Source organism: Carettochelys insculpta, chromosome 9, assembly GCF_033958435.1.
Source record: "Carettochelys insculpta isolate YL-2023 chromosome 9, ASM3395843v1, whole genome shotgun sequence".
Classification (NCBI taxonomy): domain Eukaryota; kingdom Metazoa; phylum Chordata; order Testudines; family Carettochelyidae; genus Carettochelys; species Carettochelys insculpta.
Window position 1 is genome coordinate 38,576,614 of NC_134145.1, and position 27,102 is coordinate 38,603,715.

The window sequence follows — 27,102 nt, forward strand, 5'->3', positions numbered from 1 at the left end:
AAGACCCTGGTACTTGGCATAATGGATGTTTCGAATAGGAGAGGCAGACCCCACAGAGAATGGATAGATGATGTAGTAGACTGGTGTGGAGCTAGTCTGCAGAAACTAAGCCACTTCGCACTAGACAGGGAATGATGGAAGGAAATAGTGAGAGAGGCATCAGATACCAACGGGCGCTGAACCCACAGTTACTGATGATGATGAAGAATGTTTTAGAGCTACTTCTCTCAGCCTCTGTTTCATAATTTCTTCTTGCTAAATCTGCCAACTCTCCTCCCTCAAAACAATTTAAAGGGTGGAACCAAGTTTGCCTAAGTGCAGGTCTGTGAGGCCTGACTGGTTTTTCCTGTTCAGCATGGAATTTCAATTCAGTAGTTCAATGGTTCTTTGTGTATATATGTGTATATATGTATATATGTGACAACTGGTTGCAGACCCTGTGCCTACAGCATAGATCCCCAGCTGCTGCAGAAGCAGCCAGAAGCCCTGGGCTAAGGGCTGCTGCCCACGGTGACCATAGAGCCCCGCAGGGCCTGGAGAGAGAGCATCTCTCAACCCCCCAGCTGATGGCCGCCATGGAGGACCCAGCAATTTCGACGTTGCAGGACGCGGATCGTCTACACGGTCCCTACTTCGACGTTGAACATCGAAGTAGGGCGCTATTCCTATCTCCTCATGAGGTTAGCGACTTCGACGTCTCGCCTCCTAACGTCGAAGTTAACTTCGAAATAGCGCCTGACGCGTGTAGACGTGACGGGCGCTATTTCGAAGTTGGTGCCGCTACTTCGAAGTAGCGTGCACGTGTAGACGCAGCCAAGGACGTGTAGACGTTATTCATCGAAATAGCCTATTTTGATGTTGCTACATCTCGATGTTGGCTTCACGTGTAGACGTAGCCTGAGTCACTGAAGCAGTCACCACTGGGGCCTGCAAGACCAGGGGAGCGGGGGGCCACGCAGAGAGGCGGGGAGGCGGTGTCGTCCCCCCCCCCGCCATTTAGCAATTAACATTCTGGCGGGGACAGAGCCTGTTCCGAGCACTGCCCGGAGGCACCTGGAAGATTGTTCTAACCCTAACCGCTCGCTGCCGTGAAGCCCCCAACAGGAGGGACAACTCACACTGCCGCCCCTCTGAAAACAAGAAGTCATGTGGCCCCGCTAGACTAGCCGCAGGGCCGCTGCTTGGGTCTGCGGATACAGACTACGGCGGCTCCCCTCTCATGGCACATCCCTCGGACCCCAGCCCCCGGCTGCCCCATCCGTGCCACAGCGCACCCCGCGTCGCCCTCTGCCTCCCAGCCCCGCCCGCCGCCCCTCTGCCCCAACGCCTGCAGGTGCCGACCCCAGGTACCCACAGCCTCCCGCCGCTGCGCACAGCGCCAGCCGCCTGCCCGCCGCGCCCCAGGACCTAAGGCCGAGCCGATCCCAGCCCATCTCAACCCCGCCGAGCCAGCCTCGCGGCGCGCCAGGCCCTCGGAACGGAGCCGGCGGGGCAACGGGGGCAGCCGGACCCTTTGCATAGCGGACCAGAGCACCCGGAAGCGCCGGCAGCGAGGGGGCGCCGGGGCTCCCAGAGCCGGCGGCGTGGGGCTGGCAGGGAGCGGGTCTGTGCTCCCGGCGCGGGAGGTGAGACACGGCCGGGCTCGGGCTTGGGGCTGCGCGCGCTCAGGGCCGGCAGCCACTGTTCCCGGGGAGCCGGGGCTGAGGGTCTGGCCTGGGACTGCGCTAGTCCCGGGGTAGGGGTACAGATGGGGTCGCTCGGAGGGATGGTGGGAGGGGGCATATGGGACATGGGACGGGGTGACTCGGGAGGTTGGCAGAGTGGGGATTCAGAGGGTAGGGCATAAGATGGGGTACCTCAGAGGGGGAGGGGAGAGCCCACACTTGGGGTAGCCTGTAGAGAGAGAAGAATATATGAGTGCAGAACATGGGATTGGGGTGGTTTCAGGGGTTACCTATGGCCAAGGTTTGTGTGCATGATAAAGATGGATAGGTTATGGTTTTGGGGTCGCTGGGGAGCAGAGGAGAAAGGATTATTTGAGGTGCAGGGAGTAGGGTTGAAACCGTGAGGGTGAGGCTGATGTAAGATCAAGAATTGAAAACACCCACAGTAGACGTTTCTCAGTTCTGATTATGAAATTCCACTATCACTCACCTGGGGTTGGGCAGTTTCTTTGGTTGACACCACCATAAAATACACAGATCTTTCAAAATACCATATACATTAAACCACATTTAGCACAGTACTAGGGGTATTTAATACTAATTATGTCATAACATAAGTTTTTATGGTGTTTTGAGATGAAAATATTACAATTTACATCAACAAACTGAAAGTAAAAACAACAAAGGACACCATAGAGACAAGAGTAAACAAAGATACTGAGAGTTGCATTATATTTTGAATGATGTTTACAGTCAATTGGTTTGATTGAGAAGGTGGCAGATCAGTGTATATAATACAGCAGGGCTTCTTGGCTGTTTTCTTTATAAGGCCCCCTCCAACATGTTATAAAAACTCCACAGCCCACCTGTGCCACAATAACTGTTTTGTGCATATGTAGTAGATTAGATGCCAGGGCTGGCATGAGAACGTAGCAAGCAAGGGAGTTTTGGCAGAGAGGTGAGCCACAGCAGGCCCCCTGCAAAGCCAAGTTGCACTGGTTTCAACGTAAGCCTCAGCCTCTGGCAAGTGTAACATCAGCCCTACTGTGTGGTTTATTATGGCACTTCCCTGAAATCTGCTCACAGCGTGTTTTGCTTAGTCCCTGCGGGAAAGGAGGTCACTTGTGGAAAACAAGGGGGGAAGAAATAAGGACTTTTGCAGAAGAGTTTGGGTAAGACTGAGAAGATTTCGTACAATGAAAGAAGGAAGTGGTTTGAGGCAAAAAGAGCAAAGTGGAAAACACATACAACAGGTCACTCAAAAGTTAAGTTTTCACAACAATGTTAGTTTATCTGATTGCAAAGAGTTATAATTTTATTTGTAATTACTGGTTTTTGCTGATGAGCACCTGTGAGTTGATCTTCATTGAAACAGTTTGCGTGAGAGTGGCCACACTGTGAATCAATAGAGAATTGTTGTATTTGCAGTTATTTGTTGAGCTAACCAATCTATAGCCGTATCCCCATTACTAGCTCAGCCATTAGCAGCACTCACAATTCATCCCATAACCTCTTGAGAGAGCTTGAGTTCAAAGCACCACGTAATTCAAATCGGAGGTTTTTGTGCATGTTGAAATGGGGGTAATATTCAAGAGTTAAGATGAGGGTAATATTTAAGTTGCACTCAATGCTACCACTGCCCTATGTATGATTTCATATTTGAGATGGAGTCTGAACTAAAACCAGATTTTAAATTTTGCATCTCAGGCCTGTCTCTTCAGGGAGATATACATGAGGACAGTGTATGCTCTGTTTAAAGAGAGAGAGAGAGAAATTGGATACTACATGTCTTTCTGCCTATGTGGCAGACAGGTTTTGGCTTGGTAACTGTTTTGTCAGTATAAAACTTTTGCATCAGTATGCACATACAGCAGTGGTTCTCAAACTGAATGTCAGGACCCCAGCATGGGCCTCAGTCCCCTTTGAAAGGGGGTCAGCAGAGCTGGTTTAGACTTGCTGGAGCCTAGAGCTAAAGCCAAAGCCTGAAGACTTCAGCTATGAGCAGCAGTGCTCATGCTACAGGTCCTGAGCCTGGGGCTGAAGCCCCATGTGTTAACTTCACCCCTAGTCCAGCTGTGGGACTCAGGCTTTGGCTCCCCCACCTAGGGAAAGGGGCTTGGGTCGGCTCAGGCTTCAGCCCCATCTCTAAGGGTTGACAAGTAATTTTTCAGAAGGAGATGGTGGTGTAATGAGTCTGAGAACCCCTGATGAACAAGAAGTCCTGTGGCACCTTGTAGACTAACAGATATTTTGGAGCACACACTTTGTCAGCTGCGTGGGGGGGAGCGTTTCAGAGGAGTATTTAAAGTGTGGGGGGGGGTCCCAGTAAAAGGGAGGGCCAGAGATGACAAGGTCTATTCAGTCAGGGTGGAAATGGCCCATTATCAGTAGTATATATGGAGAGGAGAAAATAAGTCAGATCAGTCAGGGGACGTGGCCCATTGTCAGATTCTAATGTGGAGGTGTGAACATCCAGAGCAGAGAAACTGCTTCTGTAAGGGGCCAGATGCTCCCAGTCTCTGTTTAGTCCTCGGTTGATGGAGTCAAGTTTGCAAATGAATTGCAGCTCAGAGGTTTCTCTCTCCATTTTATTTTTGAAATTTTTTTGTTGTAGGACTGTTACTTTTAAATCTGTTACTGAGTGTTCAGGGAGGTTGTCTGAGATGAACAGTAACTCTTAATCTCATAAGCACTATTGATAAAGGTTCAGCTCAGGGGCTGTGTCTACACTTGCCCCCAGTTTCAAAGGGGGCATGTAATCAGGGCCACAGAAGATTACTAATGAAGTGCTGTGGTGAATACGCAGCACTTCATTAGGCTCATTTTCCCCATGGCAACTTTGAAGCATCAAACTTCAAAGTGCCGGCATGCACGTAGCCTGAGGAGTAAAGGGACTTGGAAGTAGCGCGGCTACATGCATGCTGGCATTTTGAAGTTTGACACTTCGAAGTTCCTGTGGGGGAAAATTAGCTCTGGCTCAGCCCCCCCAGTCCCGGTTTAACCCCCCCCAGCCTTGGTTCAAACCCTCCACGTGTGACCCCAGTTCGACCCCCCCTCACCGTGGTTTAATACCCACACATGGCTCTAGCTCAACTCCACCCCCTGCCCCCCTTCAGCCGTAATGCACTCCAGGCTTGACCTCCACCCCCCCCGGACCCCTTTCCATGGCCCCAACCCACCACCAGGCTTAACCCTCGCCAACTGTCCCCCAGCCGCAGGACTTACTTTTCAAAAGGAGCGCCAGGTGCTCCTGCTGCTTGCTTCCCCAGCTGCAGAATGTGTGTTCTACTGGGGGAAAAGCCCCCCCTCCCCCCAACATATGCAAAATTAGAGTTATGCGAGGATGTGTGGGACCGCAACCCTCACATAACTTGGGAGACTACCGTATTTGAAAGCATAGTTAGTAGCATGCCGCTCCTTGATGGGGCAACACTAATTCTTAGCCACAGAAGACCATCTATTTGAAGCAGAGCTGAAAAGAATTCCTAGAGAGAGGGAAGTTTTAGCAAATAAGTTTTCTTCCATAAATTATCCCATGGAGAATATTTTAAAAATGCCTTGACACTCAGTAATAGCGTGATTTCAAAACGGGGAAATGTGGTATATTGTGTTCTGGGAGCTCAATGGCAGTACTGGAACAGGGTGGAATCAACACACTTTATAGTCCTGTAATTGAAATATTCAATTGCAGAGTTTTTTTAACACCTTAAGTGGACAAAAGATGTATGTAGAAAGAGAAAGTAAAAAGGTGTGCTTAGGAAAGCACCTGTTGAAAACAAGGTGTTGTTGAATGAGCAGATTTTTCAGCTTCCGTGGGTGGAGAAAGAAGAGAAACGTTGCTAGAGTCTCTTGTATTTAATGTGAAGTAGTGCTGTAGAAAAGTTAATGTAGAGAGAAATATGGCTTGTTTTAAGATGTCTGTAAAGATCCTTACACAAGAAAATGAGTCAGAAGCAGAAGAACAGATGAAAGATACTGAGGTGAGATTTGAAATGAGAAAATAATTCAATGGTGTGGATGGAAGTTCAGCTGTATGAGGACGTACAGTTGAAAGTGTGCCTGACAATGAAGGAGAGGTAATATGAGAGGACAGAGGAAACCAGGATTAAGTGTAAGGTTTGAGTGTGGAGCATGTCTGTGGATAGTTTTTAAAACATGACGTATCGTTGGGTTTAGTCCAAATAAAATTATTCACAGAACTAATTGTGACATTATGTGCATGGTATAAAGACTAAACATGGAAAAATTGTCATTTTTCTGACTCTTACTATTCAGCAAACCTTGTGACATTTAGAAAGTGTTAATGGATAGCAAAATTCCAGCACATAAACTAGTGCAACTGTGCTTTTTTTGCCTTTTTTTCAGTTGCTGAGAACTTGTGTGCATTCTAATTGCTGCCTGTATATTGCTTCCCACTAACACAGGCATGTCCAGCCCGCGGGCCGCATGCGGCCCTGGACAGCTAGTAGTGCGGCCCCACAAGATCGTAAACTTTTAACATTATTATGTGATTTATATACATTAATTATATATTTTATATGTGGCCCAAGACAATTCCTCTTCACTCAATGCAGCCCAGGCAAGCCAAAAGGTTGGACACCCATGCACTAACAGAATATTTTATTATCTTCGATATACTTTACTGAGTCCTGAGATCTTGGCAGAAAGATTTACTGAAACACAAAACTGCAGAAAAAGATGTAAGGAAGAGAAACATCATATGAAAAATTTAGTTTTGCTAATTAAATATTCTGTATTTATATTATCTAATATGGGCCAAAGAGGAAGGTGTCAGAATTGGGCTGGAGTTTAGGAAGAAAGAGAAGGAACATAAGACATTGTGCAGAGAAATGGCATTGAAAATGGGTGCTGCAAATTTAAGCTTCATTTTCTGTGTGTTGCACCAGTTTTAGTAGAATTTTAACTGGTTTATTTCCACATTGTTTTTCTTATTCCATTTTCCCTCCTTATTTGCTGAAATCTTGTTAATAACATTTCCTTCTGTAGCTGTGGCGACAATAACTTATTTTATGTCATACTTCTGTTTTCCATTTTCAGGCAGCAAACACAGGTGGCGTGCACAAACACATTTAATTTGAAAGAATTTATAAACTTTTTCAACTTACGTGTTTGCATTAGGCTAAGTTGGCAGTATTTACTTTCTGGCAAACTCACTCTCTTTAATGCTTTGTGGTATGTTGCAGAACTTGAACCATGGTTAAACTTACCTTTGCATTTCCTCAGGTACTGAATCTCCAGTTCTCTTCAATCTTAATTTTTTCAGAAATGCAAGTGCCTTGATGAGACGTTTTCCTTCTTTGATTATTTTTCTCATGGAGAAACACACTGATAGTCAAATGCACTAATACTCCACTAGAGCAGAACGTCTTGTCACTTAGTGCCTATGTTCTGAAAGAGTCTCAGCAGTGAAAATGTCTAATTAATTTAGTTTTTAGCTAACTTGAGTGCAGCTTATGTTATCAAATATTATTACTGTGAAGGCTGAAATTATAGCAATAAGAACAATTTTACATTTTTTGTTTTATTAAAAGTTAAATTTTAAAATAAAGTAAAAATAAAATATAGATGTGACAATAACAAAAATATTTTCTTGCCAAACATTTTTGGAAATCAGTGCAAATTACTTTAAACACTTACTACAGCACTCTGTTATGGCACATGAAACACTGTTAACACAAACTTTGAATTTCCATTCTGTGCTTTGGTTTGTGATCTACAGCCAGAGACTAAGACCCTAATCTCACAAGCTGTTAATAGTGGGCAAATACTTGTAGATGTATTGTGTCCCAGGGTCTGCTCACATGGTACTTATTTCTTGATTAGAGTCTAAAATGGTACTGAAATATGCCTTTGCTGTGTTTTTGTTTTGTTTTGTTTTTTAAGTGCTCCCTTATGTCTAGACAGAATGAAGATGTCACTTGCCTGCTTTGGTTCTGCAAGGTAGTATTTCTGTACTGAATCTGAGAGGTGCTGACCTTCTGAAGCTCATGTTGTGGTCCCCAAGGACTTGATTCTCAAAAATACAGGGTGCCTGCAATTCCTGATGAGGCCTATGAGAGATGTAGATTCTAAAATTGTGAATTAATTCTTTTGTTTTTAAATCCCAGGATTTAATAGAAAATTATTGTGAAGGTAACTGCAAATGGGTGATACATAATAATAAAAGTTAGGAAACGATTATGTACTCTAGGAAGAATAGAGCAGTATACATTATCTTTGTAGGGCTGAGACCAGGATGCTCCGATTTTTCTGATATTTTAATGATAATAGTCTAACTTTTACAAACACTTATGGTAAGCATATAAAAATCACAGTACGCCATTTAAATGTACTACTTTTATAATGTGTGTTTGGACTGAAGAATACAAAATATAGTTACTGATACAAAACATATGTAGTCTGTTTTGAATTTTTTCCACAACCACAACATTTTTTTATCTTTATAATCTTACCACATCTAATTGAATTTTCCTGCTTTCAGTAAGGCTGTGATGTTCGTTACTTGGCTGAGAAAATATGGGAGTTGTAATAGTATGAAATTTAATGTTGGTAGTTCAGTTATTTAGCAGGAAATTTCATCGTAAATCAGTTTGTTTTATTTAGTTATATTTTTTTTGTGACTTTAGTGGGCTCCTTTCTTCTTCCCATGACTTGTTAGCTTGAGTGACTACTTTGCCTATTCATCTGTATAATGTTTGTCACAATGATAACAACAAGAAGTCCTGTGGCACCTTATCGACTAACAGATATTTTGGATTATAAGCTTTCATGGGCAAAGATCTGCTTCGTCAGATGCATGAGTCATACATCTGCATTTGACAAAGCGGGTCTTTGCCCATGAAATCTTATGCTCCAAAATATCTGGTAGTCTGTAAATTGCCACAGGACTTCTTGTTGTTCTCGAAGACACAGATTAACACAGCTACCTCTCTGATACTTGCTTCTATGCAATAGTAATTCAGTGACTGCCAAACATACAATGATAACAACAAGAAGTCCTGTGGCACCTTATAGACTTACATATTTTGGAGCATAAATTTTACCGGGTAAAGACCTGCTTTGTCAGAATGATGTCTCTTACCCATTCTCCTTGTTTCAGTATTCTCTTCTTGTGCTCACCACTTCCCTTTTTAATATTCCTGACAATAGTGTTTTTCAGACTGTGAAGTGTATTTTTCTAGGGAAGTTTCACAAAATGATGTGAAGATGAATTATATATAGGTGTGGGAAATGGAATTTAACAATTCAGCTTGAACTATTCAAATGTAAGGGAGGATATTGAATAATTTTGGATAATCAGAACACTGTCAGTGTGACTGATAGACGCAGGAGCAAAGAGCCCAGAGTCAGATGAGTGAAATTTGGATAATTTTTGGTCAATTGTAGCCAACGTTGCTTAGTTTTTTTCTTAAATTAGAACCCAAGACTTTTTAATATTGTTTCCTTCATATATGATTTCTCTGTCTCTAGAAGACAAATTGAAAATGACCCACCAAAAAGAAAGCGGGGAGAAAACCCATCTGCCTCCATCCATGTCATGGAGATAAATTGTTTTGGGAAATAATCCTCTAAATTTTTCCTTTGAAATACTTGTGACACAATAAAAAAAAAATGACAGAAAGATAGCCGTGGTAGTCTGTATTCTATCAAAACAAAAAAGCAGTCATGTAGCACTTTAAAGACTAACAAAATAATTTAGTAGGTGATGAGCTTTCCTGGGACACACCCACTTCTTCAGATCATAACTATATCCCATGAAAGCACATCACCTAATAATTTACTTTGTTAGTCTTTAAAGTGCTACAGGACCATTGCTTTGTTTTAATAAAAAAAAAAAAAAACAAGCGTGCAGCGGGGAGGCCTCAGTAGTTTTTCAGCATGTCAGAAAGAAATTGTGTGACAGCTAGACGAGCTGAGTGCAGGGGATTGGGCTGCCTGAAAACCAGTGGGCCAAATATTCATTCCAGTGAAAAGTGTAAGTAAACGTAGATAAGCTTGCTTTGGCAGTTTTCTGTGAGGACAATGTCGGACAGAATCTTATTCCTTTCCAAGCAGTATAACATCTGTGGAGGTGCTCACATTGCTGCTGTAACTCCAGTTGAAGTTGGCAAGTCATGGAGTTGCAGCTGATGCCTCTGGGGAAGCCACCACATAGCTCCTCGTGCATACCATAGAACAATACCAAGTTCTCCTGTAGCATATCTACAGCTGGGACTCATGCTTACTGGAACAGTTACATTTTGGTTCTGGTTGTGCTGCTCTTGGAGTTTTCTGCATGTCTTCTACAGGATTTGGCCTGTAGTGAGCAAACTTAATGTGCAGCTCATCAAACCTGGGTAGAGTTGGACATGAAGCTGCTTCAGAAGCCCTCTTTCCTAAAGGAGGTTGAGGACCTTTCGAAGGACCACTTCTGAGAAATTCTGTGGAGGGATTCTAGTCACTTGATGCTCCTACAAAGGGAGTTGGGGGTTACCAACATCAGTGCTGTGTATTACAAAGGAAGAAAGGGTATGATTTTAATGTGTGTTAAATCCTAGCATAGACAATGCATTTTGTAGCTTTAGCATGATTGTTGGTCAAAGTAAACCCTGGCGGGAATCTGATTTTCCTCAGCCAGCTAATGTATTAAAACTGCAAATTGCCTTGTGTATATTAGGATGTTTACACTTTTTTTCCTTATGAAGACAAAGTGCTTATACCACCAAATTCGTAGCTCTGCCTTTGGTGCTGCTGGCAACCACTGCCACTTTAATGTCTTGCCAAGTGTGGAGTACTGCAGTCTAGCAACTCCCCTGAGCGTATGGCTGACTCCAAGCATGTGAGTAATTCCGTGGAAGACAGCTAACCTGTTCAGATGTTCAAAGTTCAGTTCCTGTTTGTGTGTTTCACTGGATCCACACCCAAGTTTGCACTGAGGTATGCAAGTTTTTTTCCTTCTCGGAAAACATTGTAAAATTGAATGGGTGGGTGATTTATTGGAATACGTACATTCGACTCTTGCACAGTTCTTGTCATGTTTATTTGATATAGTTCCAGCCTACAGCCTAGTATTCAATGTGATTATTATGTGCAAGCCTGCTTTGCCGAACACCGATGAGGCCACTTTTCATGGAATCTGTCATAAATTCAGCTTTTTACTCTGAGAACAATTGGTCCTTTACATCACTGACCATACCTATTTTATTTTCCATCATTTGTGAAACTCAGTTGGCTTCCTATGGGAATTATGAAATACAAATATGACATTCTGCTGTTACTACCCTTTTGGGGCACTTCATCCTGTTTAAAAATCTGCTTGGAAAGAGTGTGGAAAAAGTACTGATGGAAAAAAACAAACAAGGATTTGTGAGCAATTTTCAGGAGGGAAATTTAAGTAAATAATATTACCATCTTAAAAGTTCTATTTTTGGGAATCATGGAAGATCGTGAACAGGAGGCTGTACAACAAAACAACATTTTGGTATGTATTTTTCATGTTTGTTTTGTGTATGGTTTGTTTTAATAGAAAATATTTTGTGATGATAGTTATTGCCACTGAATATTAATTTGACAATCATTATGGCTAAACCATTAGTGCAATTTTAAAATTATTTAATAAGTAAATGTGTGTTTCAATAAATGGGAATGGGCAATATTTACTGAAACTGTCATTCATTTTAAACATCTTAGAGCACCATTCAAAACGATATGTATAGGGATGACGTATTTCAGTGTTGCACTGCTAGTTCACTGAATACAGAAGTTTATGATCAAAAGATTATGCAAATATCTTTATTCTAATTTGTCAAAACAAAAAGCAGTCAAGAAGAAGTGGGTCTGTCCCACGAAAGCTCACGTAATAAATTATTTTGCTAGTCTTTAAAGTGCTACTTGACTGCTTTTTGTTTTGATAGTATATAGACTAGCATGGTTCCCTCTCTGTTACTATTTTATGTACAATATTTATTTTAAAAGCATTTTGTTTAGAAGGATTTTGATTTGTGAATTTTTAAAGTTTTGAAAAAAAACCTTTTGAGTGTATATCTTAGAGGAGAAGCATATTCTCTTTAGCCATCTACGGGTGATTATGTAGCTAAATCCTTAACACTCAAGGGTAGTGTAGAAGATAGGTGAAATTGTTTGCTGTGAATGAAAATTAGAATTGATAAAACTCCCATATTGATATGCAGGATTACAATCATCCAGAAAAAGAACAAGAAGAAAATATGGTGGCTTGGAATTTGTATGTTATAAATAAATATGGAGATACACATCTCATAGAGCTGGAAGGGATCTCATTGAGTTCAGTCCCCTGCCCTTTTGGCAGGGCCAAGCACCACCTTTTTTTTATTTTTTTTAAATCTCTTTGCCCCGCAACCCTAAATGCCCCCCTCAAGGTTTGATCTCACAGCCATTGGTTTAGCAGGCCAAAGCTCAAGCCACTGAGCTGTCCCTCCCCTTTGGTAAGTTCATAAACACTACTGTGTTTCAGCCCTAAGATCTGTTGGCTTCACAAATAATTTAATACAATGTGGACATGATGTAATTCCCATACCTATGAAAATAAATCTGGGAAACATTAGATCTCTTTTATACTGGGAAAATTAACTCCTCTGTTACACAACCAGGGTAGCTTTACTATGCCAGCAACAGTGAAGGCTGTAGCTTAGTCAGGAATCAGGTGTTTGTCTACTGCAGGGGTTAGAAACCTTTCCCAGGCAGAGTGCCTAAATATGACCTTGTGACCCCCATGTACATGCCGAGTGCTGGCAATACTTTTAAAAGTCACTAATAGTCCAAATTACAACAATTTCATTAATAAATGACGATGCAGAGCTTTACTCTTTAGTGCAGCAGGAGTAAGGGGTTGTGCAGGGTGCCCCGGGGCCTTGTGCCTGCTGTCTGCAAACTGCATGGGGCAGACCACCTCCTGCTGCTATTCCAGCCCCGCGCTCCAGCAGGGATTCTGTGGCAGGGGCTCCAGCCTTGCTGTGCGGTGCGAGCTCTGGCTCCAGCCTCACGCTGTGGCGCGGTTTCCGACTTCACGCTGCAGCAGTGGCCATGTGGCAGGAGCCTCAACCCCAGCTCTGTTCTGCAGCTGGAGCCCCTGGCTTTGGCCTTCTGTTGCAGGAGTGGCCGCACGCTGTGGCAGGGGCCCCATGACTGGACTTTAGTCCCAGGCCCCATGCTGTGGCAGCGGTGGCTCTTGTCCCATGCTGTGGCAGGGGCCCCATAGCAGGGGCACCAGCCCTGTGCTCCGTCCCCGAGCTACAGCAGGGCCATGAGGTAGGCACTCTGTCCCCGAATCTGTGCTCCCACCCCATGCAGCATGTGGGGAAAGGGGAAGGGCTAGAGCCTCTGATGTGGGCCACTTCAAATTGGCTCATGTGCTGAAAGTGGTACAGATGGAAAATTATCCAAGATTTCTTTATGTAGACAGCCTAAGCATAATGTACTTACCTCACAATTCAGCTGTAGTGCTCCACCGCACTCCCAGTGTCAGAAACCACAGCTGCAAAAATCTTTACCTTAATATCTTCTTTAAAAGAGTTACTGATTTTAGTACAAATTCTCCAGTGCACTGAAAATGTAGAAATGTTGAAGCATAACTTGATATTAAACTTTGTTTTCTGTAAAGAGGTGGTGCAGTAATGATCATTCATTTTCATAGTTAGTTAAATAACTCAGCTTTTGCATTTACCAAAAACTGTTAAAGAATCTTCTCTGCTGTACCAGATCACCACAGCATAAAGGTCAGACTTCCTGCAAAGTACATTGGGCCTAGATTATATTGCTCAACTTTAGCTAATGATCAACCATTTGATTTTCAGCTTCAGTGATCTATTTGATTTTTCTATTTGATTTATTCCAGTAAATATCAAAGTACCAATGGGCTTTTACAAAAATATGTGCAGCCATATATTGCATGATGTAAATCATTTTACTGCCCAGAGAATAGAAATTCAGTTAATCTCAGCCTGTGGCTGAATGATCACAAATCATTCGAACTTTTGTTATTTCGTAAATTCCCACAATTTATAGCCACATTACATATTTAACAGGAGAAAAATCTAAGTTCTGAGATACCATGATCTGTATAAAACAGAAATATATTAATAATACAGATTTGCAAAAATAACTACAGTTTTATAAAATATATTTTGATATAGAACTGCAGTAACTGAAAAATAACTTTAATATAAGATGCAGATTTTAAAGGCACATGCACATTTTCAAACTGTTCATCTTTACACACCGTGCCTGATACTTGAAAGTCAAGATTTCTGTATCACCTGAGTATGCAGGTGCATGCATTAGGCATTGCCTGTACCAAGCACACAAAATATGGACCACAGTCTCTTGACTTGAATTTTACTCTTTGTTTAGTCTACTTGGAATAAATGTGTGCTCATCATGGACTTCCCTTTTTGTTTTTTTCCATCTTTTAAAAAGTATTATGATTTTGATTCAATGTGCAAACAGTGAATTCTGTAATTGGTACTTTTTCCATGGATCATGAAGTTGATACGTCTTGTGCACAAATCTACTTATAGGGGAAGCACTCATAACTAATACCTGGGAGGAGTGATGAGGTAACTATAATGTACTTAATACCATTGATACTCTTCTGGATTTCCTAGTTAACACCAAGCTTTTTGCTAGCTTGCTAAAACTGGCCTAATCATCTGTTGCCTTCTGTGTTAGGTGCTGCTGAGCTCAGATTTGATAAATACCTGTACAGTGCTTCAAGTGATGATGGCAGCCAGAGGCCTATCTACTTTATGATTCCTGCAGCTGATTCAGCTTCACTGGTGTAATCCAGGGGTTGGAAACCTCCAGCACTCCTCTGCAAATGTGGTTTGCCAGAGTTACCTACTGGCAGGCCACAAGACTTGTTTGTTTACCCAAATGTCGCCAGGCACAGAGTGGCCATGATTCACTGTTCTCAGCCAATAGGAGCTGTGGGAAGTGATGGCCCCACCTGTTTTACTTCCCGCAGCTCCCGTTGACTGGAAACAGTGAACTGTGACCAACCCAACAAACCTAACTTCCAGCCTGCCAGTGACTAGCCCTGACAAACCACATCCATCCAGTGTGCCAGAGGTTCCTTACCTGTGATGTAATCGGTATTAGCTTCAGTGAATTTTCATACTGTAGACAGGGCATTTAGGTTTTTCCACTTGCTGTTCTGTTTGCAGAAGTGGGTGTTTGTTCTTTTCATCTTACTGATATGATAGAATTGAAATGATGCATTTAGTCAGGGTTGGCCTTTCTTGGGCTACATCATTTGGCATTGTACTACTGTTTTTAGTTTACATAGCACAGATATTTGGACAGACAGATGAATTTTTAGCACTGGGATTTGGTTCATCAGTTCTGCTGATGATAGTTGGAGTTACTGTAAATGTAATTACTAACTATTGTACTGTGAAACATGTTAAGCATTTGCATAAGTGTTAGCAGGTTTAGGGCATTTTGGAAACATATGAAATGTTGAAGAAACAAAAATTTGATGGACTGTCTTACCATCTACTATTTGGTCTCTAATTGGTAAATTTAGAATATGTAGAAGTGTATATGTACAGTGGGAGAACCTGCATTAACCACTGTCATAAAGATGTTGGTGACATTATTCTTTACCCAAGGCAAATATAATAAGTATTTCATTGTATTAGACTAATCAATATACTATGTCTGCCATCACTGTAATGTTTTTTGAATTCTATAATTTTCTTACCTATAATCACATATTATGAAAAGTATTTAATTTTTTTCAGTATTAATTAACATTCTCATGTGTTTCAATAGGTCTTTGAATGTGCAGGAAACTTTAATTCATGACTTCTGTATTGCTATGCTAAATCTTATTATGTGGAATATTTACGTTCCGTAATCTTTACATATCAAAATCCTATTTAAACATGTTTATTCCACCCTCAACTGGAACGAAGCATTGCACTGCAAATAAGTTAGAATTTGGAGCATTAGGATTGCAGGAGTTTGTTATATACTTCGAATTATTCTTCCTGAGATTTTGGTGGCATCACCATATGTTATTTTACTATTTGTGGACCCCTTGAAAAGAAATTTTTATTTACACTACTGTTTTTCAAACTGTGGGTCCAGACCGAATTTTAGTAGGGTTGCCAGAGCTGGCTTAAACTTGCTGGGATTCAGGGCCAAAGATGAAGTTCGAGACCACCACCTGGGGCAGCGGTGGTTGGGCTGGCTCACGTTTCAGTGAATGTTTGAGAATCTCTGCTTTTACACCATAGTTTTCTGATTAGGGAATTGGACAGACAAGTGCTTAACTTCTTTTAGGCTGCGCCTACACTTGCATTCCTCTTTCAAAAGACATACAAATGAGGGAAATTGAAAATGCAAATGAGGTACTGATTTACGTATCATGTGCCTCATTTGCATATTCTTGCAAAAGCGGAAAAGTGTGTAGACACAGCTCTTTTGAAAATAAACCCCATCTTTGAAAGAACCTTCTTCCCATAAAAAAAGGGAAGAAGGGGTCTTTCAAGATGAGGTTTACTTTTGAAAGAGCTGCATCTACACGGCCTTTCTTCTTTTGAAAGAATATGCAAATGAGGTGCCTGATATGTAAATCTTCACCTCATTTGAATTTTCAGTTTCCCTCATTTGCATGCCTCTTTTGAAAGAGGAATGCAAGGGTAGATGCAGCCTTAGTGACTGTATTCTGTGGATACCCTTTTAATATGCCAGTACAGAAGAAAGGTCTGTTTGTGGTTTTCACTGCCTCTCCCTCTTTTTATTCTGTTTCAGGAAAGTGAAAGTCAAGAAATGTATAACAATTTAAAATACCTTTCCTTGGGGATCCTGGTCTTTCAGACCACAACTTTAGTTTTGACTTTGCGATATTCTCGGACATTGAAAGAGGACGGACCTCGTTACTTAGCCTCTACTGCAGTAGTTGTTGCTGAACTTTTGAAGATTTTGGCCTGCATTTTATTGGTCTACAAAGACAGCAGTATGTTTCAGGTTTTAATATAGAAGTAGCTTTCCTCTATTTTGTCAATTGTTACATTTCAGTGACAGCTGCAAAAACAGGTCCTTAAATGCTGTGCTTTTAAGGAAGTATGTGAATTCCAAGATGAAACAAAAGATTACCATTCCCACATCAAACTATGTAAAAAGAAGATCTAAAACCATTTCTGTAGGAAGGTTAATTTACAAGCAGTGAAAGACTCTGTCCTCACACCTAAGCACACAATATAACCTTTTGTAAATTTAGTGTAACTGTATACCCAAGAGATTCCACTTGATTGGACATAATGGCTACGTCTACATGTGCAGCCAACATCGAAATAGTCTATTTCGATGAATAACGTCTACACGTCCTCCAGGGCCGGCAACGTCGATGTTCAACTTCGACGTTGCTCAGCCCAACATCGAAATAGGCGCAGCAAGGGAACGTCTACACGTCAAAGTAGCACACATCGAAATAGGGATGCCAGGCACAGCTGCAGACAGGGTCACAGGGCGGACTCAACAGCCAGCCGCTCCCTTAAAGGGCCCCTCCCAGACACAGTTGCACTAAACAACACAAGATACACAGAGCTGACAACTGGTTGCAGACCCTGTGCCTGCAGCATAGATCCCCAGCTGCCGCAGAAGCAGCCAGAAGCCCTGGGCTAAGGGCTGCTGCCCACGGTGACCATAGAGCCCCGCAGGGGCTGGAGAGAGAGCATCTCTCAACCCCCCCAGCTGATGGCCGCCATGGAGGACCCAGCAATTTCGACGTTGCGGGACGCGGATCGTCTACACGGTCCCTACTTCGACGTTGAACGTCGAAGTAGGGCGCTATTCCTATCTCCTCATGAGGTTAGCGACTTCGACGTCTCGCCGCCTAACGTCGAAGTTGGTGCCGCTACTTCGAAGTAGCGTGCACGTGTAGACGCAGCTAATGGGTTTAAGGTAAGAGTGGCTGTCCTGGTAACAGGCCTGCACCTTCTGTTCACTCGGAAGGCACCTTTAGAGAACAACAAGAAGGAGTAGGAGAAAAGTGCAAAGCTATAAATGTGTTCAAAGCACAAATGACAAGAGAATGGACCATAGTGAAGTTGTGCAAGCATGGGAGAAGAGAAGCTGTTTCAGTATTATGAAAAAAAGCACAATATTTGAGATCAAAAGCACTTGCTTCATTTTCACACACATTTTACTTTTGACATTCTAGGTTTTATATACCAGAATCATTTCCCACTTTTCAGATCCTCATTGTCTTGTACTTGTTTTTCAACTCTCAGACGAAAATTTCACATCAGGTTCAAGTGACGTATCCATAAACAAACTCATAAGGAGTTTTCATAAGCTTGCTATACATTTAAAGAAAAGATTAAGCTGCAAAGTGAAACTAAGATTTGTACTTAATAGATTTGCAGAGTGTGTTGTTTTTTTAAGGAAGCCCTATTAAATTCTTAGTCACAGAAATTGTAGTTAATGTAGGATATATTAAAATTATTTTGAATAATTCTTTTAGTTTTAGCATTTTGGGTCAATGTTGACACTTTTATATGGAAGCAAAGTATCAGGGGTTTTACACTTCAGAGAATCAGGGTAAAAAACTGAGAATTCGTACATAACTTTGAATTTTTGTTGTCAAAGTTTCTAGCAACCTAAAAACACAGTTATAATTTGTAGCTCTCCTGTTTTCTCTTTTTTCTGATCTTTATCTCTTTTATTATTTCTTTGAGTAGAATACAATTTACAGGCTCTGAAGAGAGTGCTACATGATGAGATCCTTAACAAGCCTATGGAAACACTTAAACTTGCCATCCCATCCGGAATTTATACACTCCAGAATAACTTGCTTTATGTAGCACTGTCAAACCTAGATGCAGCTACTTACCAGGTATTGTATTTTTTGATATTTTCCATAACTGTACAAACAAAAAATGGATTCTATAGTAACAATTTTGTCTTTTCAGGTCACATATCAGTTGAAAATCCTTACTACAGCATTATTTTCTGTATCCATGCTAAGTAAGAAATTAGGTGTGTACCAGTGGCTATCATTAGTGATATTGATGACGGGAGTTGCGCTTGTACAGGTAAATATTAATAGTATGTGTCTAAGTGATTTAGGATTTCTTTTTGTTCAGGGGCTCAAGTATTTGAATGCTCAAATTTGAATATTGTGCCTCTGGAACTAACAGATTCAGATACAAAGTTTCAATAATTTCCATCCTAGAGTAATAGGATAGGAGAGTTTGCTGAGATGGTTAAATTTTTTTTTTGTCTGCTCCGAAGTGTATGAGTTACTCTTTTTTATTTTAACATTTTACAGTTAAGAGACTTTTCAGTATCATGTTGGTAAAATAAGCAATATGCATAAACACTACATATAATATTTATGTGTGCTTGATTGAGTGGCCATTCATAGAACATTGTGGGTGAAATCCTGGCCCTATTGAAACTAACAAGAATTTTGCTGTTAATTGGTGAGCACAGAATTTTACCTTTTACCTTTTATTCAACAGAATTCAAAGGGAAAAAATATACAGGTAGATTTGGGCCGAAATATTAAAAAACGTGGTATAATAGAAGACTTTACAATAGTACAGGAAACCTCTCTGCATTTAGCAGTTTGTATAGACCCTTGATAGAAACTAAATTGCATTCTATAAATGGTAAAATTTAATCTTATCTAATAATTTGTATCATTTTTATACTTAGTGGCCCTCAGATTCTGAAGCAACAACTGCTAAAGGGTTGCCATCAAGATCTCAGTTTGTTGGTCTGCTCGCAGTCCTTATCTCTTCCTTTTCAAGTGGATTTGCTGGGGTTTATTTTGAGAAGATTTTAAAAGAAACCAAACAATCTGTGTGGATCAGAAACATCCAACTTGGTAAGTCCATCTTTGGCTACTTAAAAAAGAGAAACTGCCTTCAGAAGAGCAGTGAACAAAATTAACATATACATTAAAATAAGTATAATCATATTTTGTTATGCTTTTGCATAACATTTTGCAAGTTTGATATCTCTTTTGCTAACAGGAACTCCAGGTGCTGCATCCTGCCCTAAACTCTCATATCGTATTTAACTTGCTATTTCAGTGTTTGCAAGTCTGTTTACTTTGATTTAAAACAGAGACTAATGGGTTCTAGAGAACAGCTGGTATATAGCCAGCTGAGTTTGTACTGTAGAGCATTTGAAATAATGCTGTCCTGTGTTACTTATGTAAAGGATGTGACTATCTTGTCAAGTCATTAAGTAGATTTCTTGTTTGTGCTGTAATATGAATCCACTACTTTTAACACTGACACTTAATCTAATGAGGTTTTTATAGACTTTAGACGTACACTAGAAACAAACAACTGATTACAGCTTTATTTTTGTGAGCAAATTTAAAAATAAACATAATTCCTGTATCTGAGAATAGGAATTATAGATTGATATTTTTAAAGACGTCATTACCCGCACAGGATTTTTAAGGGACTGCATGAAGTTAAGATACAGTTTAAATTTGAGGTTTTTAACAGTGTAAGTGTACCACCATTTTCAGAAAAATGTTAACATTTTTCATTGTTTTAACTTAAGCTGATACAATTGCTTTGAGTAACGTCTATTTCATTGTGTTAAATATTAAGAAAGCTTTTAAGTTTTCACTTCAGAGATTAAAGGAATATTAGTCACAATTTCATTTTAAAATGTTTTTCTAAAATGTGTAAATTCAAGATCACTATATAATAGTTGTTTTCCATAATTTATTTCTGTGAAATGATGCTCCAGTATGTCCAATTCCAATACAAACACAGTGTTCAGTAGAAATTCTATAACAACAAACAAATTTGTGAACTAGAACTTTGTTAAAAAATAAGGAAACAGATTTTCAGTTTCAGGCTTTTAAAGGTTTATAATAAATAACAAATAATTTTTAAAACAAAAAAATCTCTGGAGTATCTTTTTAAAAACTTCATCCATAAACTGGAGTTACGTTCAGGCTTTGAGTGTAAAGCAAAATAGGCCAAGATTAAATCAGTTACACACCTGAGATTATGCAAATTGGTTATAAGAGGCAAAACTTTTTTTTAAAGTTTCTGTCAGATCCACTGTTTGGGTTTAAACGTGATTATTATATTGCAAACTGAGGACCTCTCCCTGCCCCCCCCCCTTTTTTTTTTCCATTTCAAGCTTTCAAGTCTGTCTTTTATCTTTTAGGATTTTTTGGTAGCATATTTGGAATGATGGGTGTGTATATTTATGATGGAGAACATCTGTCAAAGAATGGATTTTTTCAAGGGTATAACAAACTTACCTGGATAGTTGTTGTTCTACAGGTATTGTATCTACACCCATATGCTTATATCAAATACAATTGGAATTTATTCCCCGATAAATGCTTTGGGAAGTTACACAGGTAGTTCCCATTAATGCTAATAGGAATATTTGCAAGTAAATGTTCTGTGCATCAGTGGCAAAACTAGAGCTCTAAATAGAGAAACTGGCACATTGTTAGCAATCCAAACATTGTTATAAATCATAGTGCACAATAAAATTCTATAACAATATTGACTTAGAAATATTAAAACCAGCTGAATAAAGAAAATAAAGGCTACCAGCAATTATGCAGCCCATATTCATAATCATTGTTATAAGCCAGAAATATAATACACTCACTGTTAACATCCTAGTGCTAATATAATCAGTGATCTCTGCTCTACAGAAGGAGTGCAGTTGCTTTCATTTACTTTATCTACAACAGCATAAAATATACCTAATGCCTTTATACATAGCTAAAAACTTTTTAAGAAATGTGCACCTGATATTGAAATAGATGTTACCTCTGAAATCCTCAATTACATGTCACAATTTCAGGTAACTACACATTTAATCCCTATCTGTGGCCTTCTGAACGAATGCCTGCTCAAGTCTCAGGCCTCTAGTCTTCAGCTCTCCTCTGATCAGGGGCCTGCATCCAACTGTTTTCTGACCAGGATTTTTGGCTGCAGCTGCCTGTAGTTGCAAGCATGCGTGACCAGTGTGTCTCTTCTGCTCTCTGCTTTCTCTCCAAGGACAAACACAGTGTTCTTACCAGCGGTTAGTGTTCTTAGTAGTGGTTACAAGTTACCGCACAGCTCTTTCAAAGCAGAGTATCTTTAGTATAAGATAAAAAGCATTAAGAGAAAATCTGTAAAACAAAACTAGGATCTTAAATGCTTGACCAGTAGCTTTCCATCAGTCCTGTGGAAACCCTGACAGATTTGTATTTATTCCAAACCTTCCACATGGCTATATCTTCCTATGTACAATAGGTCAAGTTCTTCTGTCAATCAAAAAGCAGACCTTTGAGTCTGTTTAAACTCTACTTTCATACTCCAAATGCCTTTGTCTCCAGGCCTGCCAAAAAACAAATGATGCTAGTCATTTCCCCTTCCTTTTCAGGCAGCCCAAGCCTCAAGAGACTGGGAATCTCCATAGCTGTGGGTTGGGAAGTTGCTGCAAGTCTGGGATCCCAAGTCCCTCTTGCTCCTCAGTAGCGAGGCAGGAGGCTATCGCGGATGCAGGAACCAGAGCTCCCTGGCAGCAGGGTACAGGAGTTGGAGCCCCACTTGCAGGCCGGGACCCTGAGCCCCTGCTTGCCCTGCAGCAGCAGAGGCCAGGAGGCTGCTGTGGGGCTGGGAACCAGAGCTTCTTGGCAGGAGTTGGAACCCCTCCCTGCCCTGGGGCAGCACAGGGCTGGAGCCTGACCCTCCAATTGCCCTATAGCAGAAGGGGACATGAGGCTGCCACAGGCTGGGAACCGGAGCATCTCAGTGAGAATTGGAGCCTGAGTCCCAGCTTGTCCCACAGCAGTGGGGGCTGAGAGTTTGCCACAGAGCAGGATTTGGAGCGCCTACCTGCCCCATGGCATTGGGGGCTGAGAGGCTACTGTGGGCCTGCGCTGCAGCCCTCCTTGCCCCACGGAAACACAGGGCTGGGAGCCTGAGCACCTGCTTGTCCCACTATAGTAGGGGCATGAAGCTGCCAAGGTGCTGAGAAACCTCTTGACAGCACAGGGCCAGGAGCTGGAGCCCCTACCTGCCCTGCAGCAGCAGGAGCTGGAGCCCCCACCTGCTCTGTGGCAGCATGGCGGGGAGATGACGTAGTGGGGCAGGGCCTGGCTAGAGCCCTCTGGCAGCACCTGGGAGTCTGGGCTGGGGCCAGAACCCTAGGGGAGGGAGGCTGGTGCTCCAGCAGTCCCTCAGCACAGCCCTGCATTACCCCTTATCTGGGAAATTCTCTTATTTGGGAACTGTCAGGTTCCGAGCATGCCGGATAATGGAGGTGCAACCTGTACTATGAGACTTAACTTCTGTGGTACAGCTGGCAGTGGCTCTGCCTTCACAGCTGGGTGCCAAACCAAGAGATGCTGCTCTCTGGCCACCCAGCTGTGAAGGCAGCACAGAAATAAGGGTGGCAATGTCATGACCCCACCTCCTAAAATAACCCTGATATCCCACAACTCACTTTTAGTCAGGGCTGCCAATGTGAGAAACATTGGTCTCCTTTGTAAAATATGTTTATAGTGTAGGTTAAAAGCCCAGATTCCAAAGGGGAAGACTAAATTCCACAGTCATTGACACATTGTACATGGTGGTGAATTAGGTAGGTTCTTACCTTTATTAGTCAGGAACATACAAATACATATAGCATGTATTGATACAAAGATCTTGGCTCATATCTCTTCCCCATCTCATTATAATAGTCCTTGAAATTTTCATGCTTGCAGGGCCTGACTCAAACACACTGATTTACATTTCATAACTTTAAATACAATAGTCTAAAGATGTCATATTACATTTTCAGAAGTACCTAAACTAAGTGCTAATGTTAATTGCATCTCAATCTTTTTGCAGGCACTTGGAGGCCTTGTGATCGCTGCTGTTATAAAATATGCAGACAATATTTTAAAAGGATTTGCAACATCTTTGTCAATTATATTGTCAACACTGATCTCCTATTTCTGGCTGCAAGATTTTGTCCCAACCAGGTAAGAGTTATTGTCCATGCATACATGAATATAAAATAGCTGAAATGTAGGTATTTGGTGAGTATTGGTGGATAATAATGTATAAAAGCATAGTTGAAATTATGTTAAGGGATTAGACGGATTCCTGAAGTTAAATACAGTTAAGGATTCTGAGTGTCATTTAATAACAGGATAGTTCATTACATTTTGGCTAAGTATTGTAGTATAGGTGGCAAAATTGTTTTCTCTGAGACCCTTCAGCCAGGAAGTGATATGGAATGAACTTTCTTCTGCTATTTTTCTTGAAGCACAATGCCCTGATTTCCTCCGCCTCCCACAAAGCCCACATGCTTTTTAACATGCTCTTTTTCCTTCCCTTCTCTTTGTTTGCTGCCGTCCTGTTATTTCAGTTTCCCCAAGCACATGGTTTCTCTCTGCTTCTTCCCTGACCTTCCCCTGCACTTTTCTTTTGTTTTTCTCTTTAGCTGGTTCTACTCCACCAGCTCTGCACTTTTTACCTTAAACCCACCACCCACGAGTGTCTTTCCTTTCCCCATTACTAATTTTACACTCATTTTTCTCCAGAGGCCTGGAACTTCTCTGTACTTACTAGCCCATATGCACTGCAGTACCACATGCCCAAGCTGTGCTCCTCTGATGGTAGTTCTTTGCCTCCATTTCCTCTTCAAACTGATTGCTGTTCCCTTCCCATCCTCGGTGACACTTTTGTTCCCCTTTAGAGCATCATACTAATCCCCCAGGTGTCACAGTAGTATTACCTGTCCTTCCCCACTCCACTGGCTATGCCTCATGTTTCTTGGCATGTGATTATTGATGGTTTAATACCTAGCTCTTGCGTAGTGCTTTACAAAGGAGGTAAGTACCATTATCCCCATTTTACAGATGGGGGAAATTGTGACATTGGAAGGTGAAATTATTTGCACAAAGGCAGTGGCAGAGCCAGTAATATAATATTGATCTCATGAAGTTTTTTTTTTTTGTCTCCCTCCATCCCCCCAAATTGTATTTTTAAGACAAATATTTTTAAAAGAAAAACACACATTTCAGCACCCCTCCAAACAGAGTACAATATAATTTGACTTTGATTTTTCAGATTTTTGGCACCATATTGCCATTATGGTGTACATTGCTTTTAATACATCAACACATCATTCTGGTACTATAATGCCGAGTTTCAGTAAAGTTATTGAAACTTTGCACAGGACTGTAATGGATCTACATTATTCAGAATGGAAAGTAGTTTTGAATAGTTGCTCGTGATGTGCATAAATTTCTTCTGAAAGCAAACTATAATTATTTGTAATGTTTAAAAAGGTAAGTTACATTCAGTTATTAACATTTTCCAAAATGTCTAAAATTTAAATAAAGCAATTATAGGGCCACAAAAACAAAGTCCTGTGCATTTTAGGTTTTTACTATGAAATCATTAAAAGATGGCACTTATTTTATCAAATAAAAACAAACTCAGAATGTAATCAGAGGACTCAAACGTTAAGATTCAGCTACAAATACATTTTAATAGTTAACTTATCAGACCATGACAACTGGTTTATAATGGAAAATTGATTAAATAATTACATGCACTTCAGCTCATAAGTGGGATTCAAAACTTGAGTTGTAAGCCAGTGTTTTTCTTTATTCTAGTGCGGGGAAGGTGCCAAAATGTAGTGTATATCACTAAAAAGAAATGTTTAAGTGGTTTCTCCATTCTCTGCAAACAATTCTACAAGGGATAATTACGTAAAATACATAGTTCTGTATACCTGTAAGCAGACTAAATAAATTCCTAGCTGCACTACAAGGTAGTGCATCGCTATAGTTTGGGGTGCACTTCCGAAATACTACATAAGTGCAGAAAACGCAAATTATCAATATTTTGCAGATCTCTATGGTTTTAAAGGCCTTCATGTTATCTTCAGTCTTAGACACCGTATTTCAAATGTTTGTCTTCGTCTGGAAAGTTGTAAAGTATCTCTGTAGTATTTGAGTCCACTCAGGCTATGTCTAGATTGTTGAGAATTGTCGGCAACATTTATGCAAATTGCACAATGCATTTGCTGGTCTTTTGCCAACAGTTCTGTCGGGAGAGGCTTTTCTGAAATTTGGCCCAGCCACATGGGGCCACACCCCGATTTGAGACATCTTTTCCTCCTTGTGGAACAAGGTGTACAGGGATATCGACAGAACACTGCCAACCAGCAGATCTCTGTCAACAGAGCTGCAGTCTATACACAAGCTCTGTGAACAAAACTTCTGTTTCGTCGACAGGTGCCTGCAATCTAGACATAGCCTCAAAGTGCAGCAGCAGCCAAAAAAGCAAACAGAATTTTTGGAATCATTAAAAAGGTAGAGAATAAGACAGAGAATACCTTCTTGCCACTGTATAAATCCATGATACCCCCCATCTCGAATATTGTGTATAGATGTGGTCATCTCATCTCAGAAAGATATATTGGCATTGGAAAAGGCAAAAAAATGATTAAGGGTTTGGAACATGTACCATATGAAGAAGACTGGGACTTTTCATCTTAGAAAAGAGGAGACCAAAAGGAGATATGATAGAAATCTATAAAATCATGATAGATGTGGAAAAAGTGAATAAGGAAGAGTTATTTACTTGTTCCCATAATATAAGAACTAAGGCTCACCAAGTGAAATCAATGGGTAGCAGGTTTTAAACTAACAAAAGGAAGATTTTCTTCACGCAGCGCAGGGTAGGCCTGTGGAACTCCTCGCAAGTGGAGGTTGTGAAGACCAGGACTTTAACATGGTTCCAAAAAAAGAACTAGATAAATTAATGGAGGTTAGGGCCATCAGTGGCTATTAGTCAGGAAGGTAGAAAATGTGTCCCTAGCCTCTGTTTGTGAGAGGCTGGAAATGGATGACAGAGGAGGGATCACTCAATGAGTGTGTTCTGTTCCCTCCTTCTGAGACCCCTGGCATTGGCCACTGTTAGAAGACAGGATACTGGGCTAGATGCACTTAGATCTGACCCAGCATATTCTTATGAGTACTAGTACCTCATAAAAAAGTTGTTTGGCCATATGTAAATGTAATAGAAGCATACATACACTACATATTTTATGTAATCAATGTATTGCAATTAAGCCCTATATACATTTAAATTGGTTAATTTGTAACAGCAACAATCTCTTTGCTGCTCATCCATGTTCTGATATAATTCAGCACGTTGTGTATCGTAACAGAATTATAAATAAACATAGCCTAGGTCTCTAATACAGAAAAGCTTTAAAGCTACGTGACAGATTGCCCATGGGACTGGCAAAACTATATTAAAACATGGTTGGACAGCAAACAAATATAACTACTGCGATTAGCTTTGGATGCTTGTGTATTGTAGATGAGGACAGAGGTAGGGGGGAAAAAAGGGACTAAAATATGCTTCTATAGTAATTGTTATGAAGCAGGTGCTTCATA

At 41.0% G+C, this 27,102-nt stretch overlaps 1 protein-coding gene across 5 annotated transcripts in view; it reads left to right on the plus strand.

Annotated features, from left to right (window-relative positions):
- The first annotated feature begins 1,514 nt into the window (after window positions 1-1,514).
- Window positions 1,515-27,102, plus strand: part of SLC35A3 (solute carrier family 35 member A3) — a 29,611-nt gene continuing 4,023 nt past the window's right edge. Inside the window, exons 1-8 of one of the 5 annotated variants that reach the window (XM_075002942.1) lie at window positions 1,537-1,625; window positions 10,893-11,145; window positions 16,458-16,662; window positions 18,389-18,543; window positions 18,620-18,742; window positions 19,368-19,539; window positions 20,853-20,971; window positions 23,531-23,664. In XM_075002942.1, coding sequence (XP_074859043.1) covers window positions 11,101-11,145; window positions 16,458-16,662; window positions 18,389-18,543; window positions 18,620-18,742; window positions 19,368-19,539; window positions 20,853-20,971; window positions 23,531-23,664 — 953 coding nt within the window. In that variant the 5' untranslated portion in view covers window positions 1,537-1,625; window positions 10,893-11,100. Of the gene's footprint in view, window positions 1,626-9,551; window positions 11,146-14,210; window positions 14,258-16,457; window positions 16,663-18,388; window positions 18,544-18,619; window positions 18,743-19,367; window positions 19,540-20,852; window positions 20,972-23,530; window positions 23,665-27,102 lie in introns of those variants that run through there. The other 4 variants (XM_075002946.1, XM_075002943.1, XM_075002945.1 and 1 more) reach the window with 4 other exon arrangements.